Raw genomic sequence first — 11,546 nt, 5'->3', positions numbered from 1 at the left:
ATAACCCTTTATTTCTTAAGTTTAGTTCACCGGCTGTCAACTGCAGTACCTTGAGGTTCATTTATATTTAGTCACAGCCGTTCTCGAAATCTCTGGTCAGTCCCAGGGGTCACTGCTTCTGCAGAACATGAAAGATGCGCGGAGACCCGGCAACCGCCAGTGCGAGCGAGGTAAGATGAACAGGGGAAGACAAGGTTGGCACAGCACATAAACACTATCAGGACCATACCGACCGAACGGCCGGCTTATCTGCAGCAACATTGCCCTACGGCGTCAAAAGACGAACAGCTTTCAAACTGTGACAGAATTAAAGGAAGGGGGCTGGGGCGTGAAAGGCGAGAGTGCAGAAGTGATTAAATGATAAAAAGCGAAGGTGGTGCAAAATAGCCCTCGGGCTCCTGAAGCCCCTCTCGCGTTCTGTTAAACGCAGAGGTCGGACGCGGAAAAGAAAGCCTCCCAACGAAATCAGTGTGAATTTGCCGCACCCTGCATGATCATAGCAGGGCCAGTGAATGGTGCAGCTGGCTTCCACTGTATGAGCGCAGACTCCGCCTTGCTGTAAGTAGGTTGGCTCGCTTCCAACTCACTAGAATCTTACACAAAGGGGAACCTACTGCCATCTCGCCCTGTCCGCAGTTTCGCCTCGGCGTGTGACTGAGTGTCTCTCCTCTTGTCTGTCTCCCTCTTCTCCCTTTAAACACTCCGCCCTTGTTTATCTCCCCGCACCTCCGCTCTTCTCCATCCCGAAAGATGTCGACATGTTTTATGAATGAGCACTGGACTTGCCTTTGAGTCACCGCAGGAAGATCGAACAAGGAGAGCGAGAGAAGAATGCAAAGGAGCCACAGCCAGTGACCACCTGCCTACAACCAACCTGAGGATCTGCCTGCAGGTAAGTTAGAAGAAAGGGAACATGGCCTTCTGACTGAATCCGGGGTCTGAAACTGCTCACCTGTTCTCTGCACTTGCATTTTAGGTATAAAAATATATAACGAATCGCTGCTCGTATAACAAGAGTTGTCTAACGTGTAGGTGCATTGGTGATCTCCCGTGCAATTTGCAAACAGTCGAAGCGTCTTCCAAAAAATAACGCACTCAATGCAACCTCTGTGTAAGGGAGTGTGTCTAAAATGCTTGCTGTAGTCAAATGGCTGAGTTGGAGACCAGCTCTATATTGTATTTAAATAAAACATCGCCTTGGTAAGAAATGGGCATGTCCTTGCCACTTGATGTCCATAGTAAGACAGTTGTGGGAACCCTGCTTGTAGCGAAACTCTGCGTCCGTCCTTTCTCTGGAAAGTGAGAAATTTTATTGTGAAACGCCTGGATCTTGATATTTAGGGTTGTTCCCTAACCTCGGCGTCCTAACTTTCACCACCCTCTGGCGAAGTGTGGTACCTGTGTTTTGGGATGTTTTGGGGTCATGATTCAACAAGTAGGAGTGGATGAACGCCCTGGTTCCCTTCAATTTCTCTTCCACTGGCCTCGTTCAGTCATCGGGCATGGTGGGATTGTAGTCTGGGTCCATACGGCAGATCAGGAGGTCCAGCCCTAACACGGCTGCTGGTGAATTTAAATTCAGCTAGCTAATTTGTAAAATATTTGGCAAACAAAGCTGGTATCGGCAACAGACGACCTCGATTGTGGCACGAACCCCCCTTCCTCCTCACTAAGCTTTAAAGAAGGAAATTTAGAATGTGCATTCATGCTAGAAATGTAGTTGACCCAAGCTACAACAATGTGGTTGATTCTTAACAGACCTTTGAAATGGCCTAAAGGAACTTATTTGGGTCAAGGGTGTTTGCAAGCGGAGAGCAAACACTCCACACAAAAAGAAACATTAACAATCAAATTGAAATGATCTACCCATTTTCATAATGGAGTGAAGTATGTTTTCAACATTGTCGACTTTCAACATTTCTTTCAGCTCTGTGATCTCTAGGTTTCTCCCAATTCTGAACTTCTGTGCATCCCCACTTTCCTGCCTAGCTTACTGGCCACTATGCTGTCAGATGCCAGGGCTGTAACCCCCCCTGACTATCTTTCATTCTCAAAATGTACCTTAAAACTTTCCTCTTTATTGAGGCTGTTTGTTGTCGGCTATAGTTTCTCCCTCACAGAGGCTGGTGTCAAATCTCGTCTGATAACCACTCCTGTGGGGTCCTTGTCTTGCCCTGCTAGTGTAATATAAATGACTGTGTGCTGTGTAGCTCAGGGTTATTTTGATAATAGGCACATCTCATCACTTTCAGAATCCTGGGGTCGGAACGATCAAGCATCACACTGGTGCTGATCCTAATTGCCATGGTTTTTTCCGAAGTATATGCTTTAAATATGTTTGAGATGAATGTTTGAAAGATAGAGGAATTGAGAGTTGTGAGGAGCTGGCACAGAAGAGGAGTTGAGGGCTGTGTGGATCAACTGTGATTGTATTGAATGATGAGGATGAGAGACCTGCTCGTGCTCCTGTTTTCTTGTGTGCTTGCCTATGGTCATTCTGCAAGGACAGACTGTGATATTGCTGCATACCTGACAAATACTGAAGCTCAGTTATTGAGTGAGGTTTGCCAGCCCGGCCAAGATTTACTACCGTCCCCTGTTTCCCTTGAAATTGATGGTTTGCTAGGATCTAATGAAGGATACTGAACCACATTGATTAGCCTGGAGGTCAGCCAGGATGGTTAAGGATAGCAAATGACTCTCCCTGAAGCACATTGTCGAACCAAGTTTATTTTAATGGTGCCGAGGGAACCTCATGATCACCGGAGCTAGTGATGTGCCTTTAGTCTCCTTTTTATTCGCAGTCTGCATTTAAGTTACCCAGCTGTTGTAGTGGGATTTTATGAGATTAATTCTCTGACTTCCTGTGCTGTAAATGCACCTTTTCAACGTGACTTGAGGAAGACTGTCCTGTGCAGCACGTCTAGAAATAAATTGAAATGCAGGGAACACTGCCCAGGCAAATGGATAGAGTGCACAGGTGGAGGTGATTTGACTGCAAGTTTGATTAGCTTAATAGAAAAACCACAAAATACTACTGAAGTAAAAACAGAAAATACTGGAAGTACTCAGCAAATCTGGTAGTGACTGTGAAGGAATACAGATTTAGTGCGTCATTGACTTGAAACAGTAACTCTGTCAGCTGACTTATTCAGATTAATTTATTTATCATGTGTACATCGAAACATACAGTGAAATGCATTGTTTGTGTTCACAACCAACAAAACCTAACTATCTCTCTCTCTCTCTCTCTCCCTCTCTCTCTCTCTATATATATATATATATATTGCACGCTCTCTCTCACACACTCTCTCCCTTGCGCTCTCTTTCTCACTCTCTCTCAACCCAGGACAGGCCATCTCCAGGCCTCCAGCCTCCAGTGGACTCATGGGCTCACAGGTTTTAGGCCTTCAACTTCCTCATTGGACTCACAGACCCAGGGCTATACCCATTGGGCCCTGACTTTTGATTGACCTTTGAACTTTGATATCGACCCCAGGACTCACTGACGATGATGAGTGAGGACCCCAAAATCCAGGCATTGAACTCTGGACTTGCTGACGATTGGGCTCCAAACAGTAGGCCTTGAACTCCGATCTTGGAGACGCATGTATCTAGGCGAACACCATTCCTCAGAACACACACAAAATGCTGGAGGAACTCAGCAGGCCAGGCAGCATCTGTGGAAAAGAGTACAGTCGACCATTCCTCATGCCTTCAGCGCACACAGTACTCTGATTCAGGAACCCACTGACAGCCCGCTGACCTGGGGAGGCAACTAGCCTCTGTCCTCAATGGTCTGCCAGCCTATCATTCGAGCACGGATGTCCTTTGTCACATGTCCATGTCATTGGCTTTTGAATACAGAGTGGAGGTTTAGATCCTGTCCTGGCCTCAAATTCCCCCAAATACCTGTCCCTAAACCCTAATCTGACCCCCATCTCCTCTCTGTATCCCCAAATACCATCCGTATGATCCTAGAAAAACACCTAAGCTTGAGCCATGACCTTGACGGACACCACAACTCAACGGCATCTTGCTCCTCTGTTCCCAGGACCAAAAGCATCTTCCCCCTCTCTATTCTTGTAGGAAGTTTCTCCACAATGTGCACTGCAATAAATCTGTACATTTCCTTACCTGTAGCTCTCTACTTAAATTCTGAAAAACTCTTTCAATATTGTCTCAGTGAAATATTAGCCCTTGACTATCATCTGTAGCTTATTTGGGAAAAGCAATTGTTTCAGGTAGGAGGAATATGTATTCAATTATCCAGTCCTGAAATTCAAAGACATATTAAAGCAAAATCAATGCTGACACAGCAGTGCTGCACCATCAGATTTGCTGCCTTTTAGCTTTGTTCTGGTTTGTTAAGATTTAATAGATGTCTTTGTTCTATCTCAACCATGCAGAAGAGTTATCCCTAACAATCCTCACCAATAATTACTCCTCACTATGATTAACTTGCTGCCTTTGGCAGCCTTTTGACTGTTGATTTCCAGCATTACTATGATGAATAACCTTCATTGGCTGCAAAGCAATCTCTGGATACCCTGAGGTTGGGAGAAGAGTTGTATACATGCAAGTCTTGTTTTTGCCCTTCTATTTTCATCTGGTAGAGTGGAGTCATGCTCCCTGTAGACCAGGTTGTGAACGGCAACACTGTCAGAGGGTGCATGGTGATTTTAACCTTGATTTTGTTCATGGGCTCCATACACATGTGCTGAGGTTTCTGACAACATAGATCCCCTCTAAACCAATGGACAACTTGGATCTCTTCCCACATCTTGAGACTCCTCAATGACTAAATCCACCGTCTCCTTTAGGTGACAGTACAACCACAAGCTGATTGAGAAAAAGAGCGTTTGGAAACCATAACATTGCACCTGTAGTCTAACAGGTGGTGACAAATCTCATTGTTTCAGAGATGTGGACAACCTATAGCTGGTCACCTGAGACGACCAGAAAGATGCCACTAATGCCACCTGTGTAAAACCCTCTGAATCCATTGAGAGCTTAAGTGATCCAGTGTCATGTCCTCCCCAGTCCAATCCCGCTAGCTTTGAGGATCTGAACCTGCTCGACAGATGGCAGAGGTTAGGCTGTAGGCTTGACAGCAGACACACGAAGTGAGCACCCTGAGTCTGAGCTTTGTTAGAGAACAACCTTTCTGAGATGGTGGAGAAAGTTACCTGGGGAGCATTCTCGGTCTTCACAGGGAAAATGCAGCATTTTTGCCCACCCATTGGAACCTCTGTGAAGAATATCTGGGATGCTTGGCATTACGACGTCCAAATAGCCCACTGTCCTGTCCCAGCAAGCACCGCTTGCCCAGCTGAAGGGGGAATGGTGGATCCCATGCAGTACTTCTCAGCCAGTTCAGAGCCTGAGAAAAAGCAGAAGCAAGTCACCTGCACACCTTGGGATTCTGAAGAGGATGAAGGCACTGTAGATATATGGTGGCCAGCTTGCACTGAGTAAGATCCCACAGTCAGCAAGAGGCAATTGATTGGTGAAGTGTTTGAGGGATAGATGTTCACCCAGATGAATTCCTTTTTGTTGTCCTTTGAAACAGTGACGTCTACCTGGGAGAGCAGACAAGACCTTGGTTTAATGTTTTTGCTGAGAAGTAGTTCTTTTGATGCAGCTCCTTCACTACTGAGCATGAGCTGGGCTTGGGATGGTGGTTGATCTTGTCACTTTAGTTCAGTCAAGTATGGCATCATTTAAGCATTGGTTCCAGCATGAATCTACAGCATCCTCTTCTTCTTTCCGTCCTCTTCTACAGTGGAATAATTACACTTTATTCCACTTTAAGAAGATAATCTACATCTAAACAGAGTACCATTTTTCACAAATATTCCAGGAGCTCTATCAGTTAAAAATTGATGTACTCAGAGCTGGACATCATAGACAGTTAACCTTCCTTTAGTGATTCAGTTTCACTTCTGTTTACTGCATAACTTGTCTTTTGAAAATAACTTCTCTAATTTTACACTTAAAAAATTTATACTGTGCAAATATAGCCTTGTTTGTTGGCTAGCCTCCCAAAGCTGGATTGGTAGATTTAGTTGCTCGTGGCTAGTTCAGGAACTAGGTCTGTCCTAGAGTATGTAGTGACAACTTTAATCAGTCTGCTTGTTGCTGAGGGATAATTACTATACAGTATTTAATGTACTATTGTAAAGCTATTTTACAAAAGGCAACTTAAATCTTTTTAAGCCTCTGTTGCATGAAATGGACAATGGAGCAAAACATGCAAATTCACCTCGTGCCTTCTGTTATTGGTCAACAGCTCGATTATTGTTTCTTCATCATATTCCAGGTTTCAGGAGCAGTCAAATCTCTGTCTTTTTATATCACAAGCTGAAATGTGATCATAACCAGAAAATCAGCATCAGTAAGCGAGAAATATTGGCCAGGTGATGGAAGAACAAGCATACTCTTTCAAAACAAGGAAGGAAAATCTCCTCGGGCGTTCGGTCATGTGCTCCACCTCATGCATGTGTGTGTCTGCACACAGCTCTTCTCCCTGTCCCAAAACCCCCACACCTCACCTGCCTGCCATTTTTTGTGTCTGTCCTTGCACAATCCTTCCCCATCTGTCTTAATTGGGAGTACAGGAATTGGTGTATGTCCACCTACACTTCTGTCCTTGTCCCTACATTTAAGTAGTCAGTTTCTTATTTGTGTTCCCCTTGCCTCCCCCTTCCTCAATCTTTAAAAAAATTCAATCTGACTGTCACCTGGCTCCCAGTGCTCTTGACCTTGGTGGAGTGAGAGGGGTGGGAGTGCAGCGAGTGCCCATAATTTCTGCAACACTATGAAGAAGCAGTGCTTACTGATTTTGCTCTCACGCAGCATTGCTATAGTGTCGTAATCATGCTGTCTGGTTCTGGAAGTAAAGGCAATGAAACAGTATGGGACAGAACAGCAGTGTAATGGCTACAGTACCAGCAACAGGGGTTCAATTCCCGCCACTGCCTGTAAGGACTTGTATGTTCTCCCAGTGACCGTGTGGGTTTCCTCCCACAGTCCAAAGATGTACTGGTTTGTAGGTTAATTGGTCATTGCAAATTGTCCTGTGATTAGGCTAGCGTTAAATTGGGGGATTGCTGGGCAGTGCGGCTTAAAGAGCCCGAAAGCCCTTTATCTCAGTAAATAAATAAATATTGCTTGGAGATGATTGTTGGCAATGATACATCAGTGTTCACTGCAGCATATGGCATTCCATAGTCTGTTGTTTTAATAGACATTAGCCTGTTGATTTAACAGTGTTAATGCCATGCAAATGTGTTAATTGATTACCAATTACCAACAAAATTTTCGAAAAGGCGGCAAAAATACTTGGTACTTAAGCAAAATATGGCAGGGGTTGGAAATGCTGAATGACAGAGGACGTGCTGAAGTGATTTGCAAAGCCATTGTGAAGGAGTGAGATGCTGTTCTGCCTGCAAGTGTGATATTGAGCTTTCGTCATCTGTCACTCGAATTCTCCACTCTATCTCTGCCCACTGTTTCAAAGAAACTGAATGTAAGCTGAGAGAACAAATTAAATCTAGTTGTATTTTACACTTGGCAATTGCAGATTCTACTTCCCAGATTCTATTCTATATCTAAATTCTACTTCCATCTGCATGTTTTTTCTATTAATTGTCCCATTGCCATCTTATTTCACCTGCACTATCATCCCTTGTATCATTTAACCTTTCCTGGTTGACATGCAAACATGCTCACCCCCTTGAGTGTGCTCCACCAAGCAGTAAAATGATGGCCAATCTAATTGCAACCTCACCCGTACATTCTTGACGATGTACTCAGTGGATGTGCCCATGATAGAGCAGGCTAAGTCCATAGCGCTCTGTGCCCTCTTGTAACCCTGTGTATTGGTGACTCTAGACCAGGTAGTGATGCAGCCAGTCAGAATGCTCTCACCATACGTCTGTAGAAACTTGTAAAACTAGTAGTAAGGTGTTGCAAGAGGATTATCAAGAACAATCTACCTCTGATGTCCGGTGCCCCATGTGAATACACCAGCAAGAAGTGCATCCATCTGCAGTTTCTAACAGACAATGTTAGGGAGTTGGAGCTGGAACTGGATGAAGTCTGGGTTATTCGGGAGGCTGAGGTGTTGATAGCACCTCTGCTTCTCGAATGAGCCTGGGTTCATCCTGTTCATCTAGGACATACGGGGAGGTGGTTACACCCAAAGTGTAGGACACAGATAAATAGAAGACTGTCAGGAGGGGGAAAGGGGACAGGCAGCCAGACCAGAGCACCCTTGTGGCCATACCCCTCAGCAACAGGCATACTGCTTTGTATACTATTGGCGTGGGGAGGATGATCTAGCAGAGGAAACCCCAATGGACAGGTTCTCTGGCATTGAATCTGGCTCTGTGGCTCAGAAGGGAAGTGTGGAAAAGAGGCAAGCTGCAGTAATAGGTGATTACTTGATTAGGGGACAGAAAGGAGGTTCTTTGGACAAGAATGAGATTCCTGGATGGCGTGTTGTCTTCTGGGTGACAGGGTCATGGACATCTCGGATGAAGTCCACAGCATTTTTAAGTGGGTGGGTGTGCAGCTGGAGGCCGTGGTCCACATTGGTACCAACGGCATGGCAAAGTGAGTTCAGGGTGCTAGGTGCTAAGTTAAAGGACAGGACCTCCAAGGTTGCTAAATGTGCCATGTGCGAGTAAGGCCAGAAATAGGAAGTTTAACACATGGCTAAAGAGATGGCATGGGAGGAATGGCTTCAGATTTTTGCATCATTGCGTTTTCTTCCAGGGATGGTGGGACCTGTACAGAAGAGATGTTTTGCACCTGAACCGAAGGGGGACTACTATCCTAGTGGGAAGGTTTTCCAGTGTGGCCCGGTGGGGTGGGGTGGGGTGGGGGGTTTAAACTAGAGTTGCAGGGGGATGGGAATCAGAGCAACAGAACAAATAGTGAAGTGGTTTGAGAAAAAATGTTGTTAAGCCTACATACAAATTCAGGAATCAAAAGGTTGGCATGGTGGGACTAACATTCTGAGCTGTGTATATTTCAAAGCAAGGAGTGTTGCAGGAAGGGTGGATGAGTTGAGGGCATGGATCAGCACGTGGAATTATGACATTGTAGGCATTAGAGAGACTTGGTTGCAGGAGGGTCGGGACTGGCAGCTCAATGTTCTGGAGTTCTATTGTTTTAGGCATGATAGAATGGGAAGGATTAAAGGGGGAGGGATGGCATTACGAGTCAGGAAAAATGTCACTGCAGTGCTCAGGCAGGACGGATTGGAGAGCTTGTATAGTGAAGCTTTATGGGTAGAACTGAAGAATAAGAAAGGTATGACCACATTATTGGGATTATATTATAGACCACCTAACAGTTCACAGAATTTGTAGAGAGGTCACATGCTGTTGCAAGAAACATAATGTTTTGATAGTAGGTGATTTTAACTTTTCACATGTTGAGTGGGGCTCCCATCCTGTAAAAGGACTAGATGGGATAGAGTTTGTTAAATGTGTTCAGGGAAGTTTCCTTCATCAGTACGTGGAAGCCCCAATGAGAGAGCGTGCAATACTGGATCTGCTAATGGCGAATGAGACAGGGCAGGTGACAAAACTTTGTGTAGGGGAACACATTGCATCTAGTGACCATGATCCATTAGTTGCAAAGTAAATATACAAAAAGATTGGTCTGCTCCATGGGTTGAGATTCTAAGTTGGAAACAGGCCAAGAAAATAGGTTACAAACTGAATAAGTAATTTGCGTCATCTTCACTGAGGAAGACACTAGCAGTATGCTGGAAGTTCGGGGGTGTCAGGGAGCAGGAGTGGGTGCAGTTGCTATTACTAAGGAGAAGGTGCTTGGGAAACTGAAAGGTCTGAAGGTAGAGAAGTAACCTGGACCAGAGAGTCCTAAAAGAGGTAGCATTGGCTGATTGGCAGGAGGCAACGGGTGGGAATGAAGGGAGCCTTTTCTGGCCGGCAGCCAGTGACGGGTGGTGTTCCACAGGGACCTGTGTTGGGACTGCTTCTTCTTACATTGTATGTCAATGATTTGGATGATGGAACTGTGGCTTTTTGGCCAAGTTTGCAGATGATACAAAGATGGGTGGAGGAGCAGGTAGTGTTGAGGAAACAGGGAGCTTGCTGTAGAACTGGACAGATTTGGAGAACGGTCAGAGAAGTGGGAATGGAATTCAGAGTTGGGAGTGTATGGTCATGTAGTTTGGTAGAAGGAATAAAAGCATAAACTATTCTAAAAAGAGAGAAATTTCAAAAATTCAAGGTGGAGCGGGACTTGGGAGTCCTCATGCAAAATTCCCTAAAGGTTAATTTGTAGGTTGAGTCAGTAGTGAGGAAGGCTAATGCAATGTTAGCATTCATTTTGAGAGGTCTAGAATGTAAAAGCAAGGATGAAGTGCTGAGGCTTTATAAGACATTGGTCAGACCACATTTGGAGTATTGTGAGCAGCTTTGGGCCCCTTATCTAAGATTAGATTTGATTATGAGGACACGCAGTCCTCTTTTATTGTCATTTAGTAATGCATGCATTAAGAAATGATACAATGTTCCTCCGGTGTGATATCACAGAAACACAAGACAGACCAAGACTGAAAAACTGACAAAAACCACATAATTATAACATATAGTTACAACAGTGCAAGCAATACTGTAATTTGATGAAGAACAGACCACGGGCACAGTAAAAAAAGTTCAAAGTCTCTCAAAAATCCCATCATCTCACACAGACGGGAGAAGGAAGAAAACTCTCTTCCTACCATAAGCTTCCAGCGCTGCAAACTTGCCGATACAGCATCCTGGAAGCACCCGACCACAGTCCGACTCTGAGTCGTCCGAAAACTTCGAGCCTCCGACCAGCCCTCCGACACCGAGCACTGAGCACCATCTCTGCCGAGCACTTCGACCCCAGCCACGGCCGCCAGCAACAGGCAAAGCCGAGGATTCGGGGCCTTCCCTCCGGAGATTCTCATTTGCACAGTAGCAGCGGCAGCGAACCGGGCATTTCAGAAGTTTCTCCAGATGTTCCTCCATGCTGAGATTGGAGAAGGTTCAGAGGAGGTTCACGAGAATAACTTCAGAAATGAAAGGCTCATCGTATGAGTAGCGATTGATGGCTCTGGGCCTTTACTCGCTGGAATTTAGAAGAATTGGTGGCTGGGGGGGTAATCTTATTGAAGCCTGTCAAATGTTGAAAGGCATTGATTGAGTGCATGTGGAGAGTTTGTTTCCTATGGTGGGAAGTCTAGGACCAGAAGACACAGCCTCAGAATAGAGGGACATCTATTTAGAACAAAGATAAGGAGGAATTTCTTTGGCCAGAGTTGGGTGAATCTGTGGAATTCGTTGTCACAGGCAGCTGTGGAGGCCAAGTCTGTATGTATAGGCAGAGACTGATAGGTTCCTGATTAGTCAGGGCATGAAAAGTTACAGGGAGAAGGCAGCAGAATGGGATGTGAGGGAAATGGATCAGCCATGATGAGATGGTGGATCACTCTCAATGGGCTGAATAGCCTAATTCTGCTTCTATGTTTAAATATAAAA

General features: G+C 45.1%; 1 protein-coding gene across 2 annotated transcripts in view; it reads left to right on the top strand.

The window, feature by feature from the left end:
* The first annotated feature begins 370 nt into the window (after positions 1-370).
* The window catches only part of LOC140197731 (coronin-2A-like), a 169,977-nt gene continuing 158,801 nt past the window's right edge, over positions 371-11,546 (top strand). The window contains exon 1 of one of the 2 annotated variants that reach the window (XM_072258117.1): positions 371-892. In XM_072258117.1, coding sequence (XP_072114218.1) covers positions 770-892 — 123 coding nt within the window. In that variant the 5' untranslated portion in view covers positions 371-769. The remainder of the gene's footprint in view (positions 893-11,546) is intronic. The other variant, XM_072258118.1, reaches the window with a different exon arrangement.

Source organism: Mobula birostris, chromosome 5 (genome assembly GCF_030028105.1).
Source record: "Mobula birostris isolate sMobBir1 chromosome 5, sMobBir1.hap1, whole genome shotgun sequence".
Lineage (NCBI taxonomy): Eukaryota > Metazoa > Chordata > Chondrichthyes > Myliobatiformes > Myliobatidae > Mobula > Mobula birostris.
The sequence above is the reverse complement of the archived record's forward strand: the minus strand, read 5'-3'. Positions and strand labels throughout refer to the sequence as shown.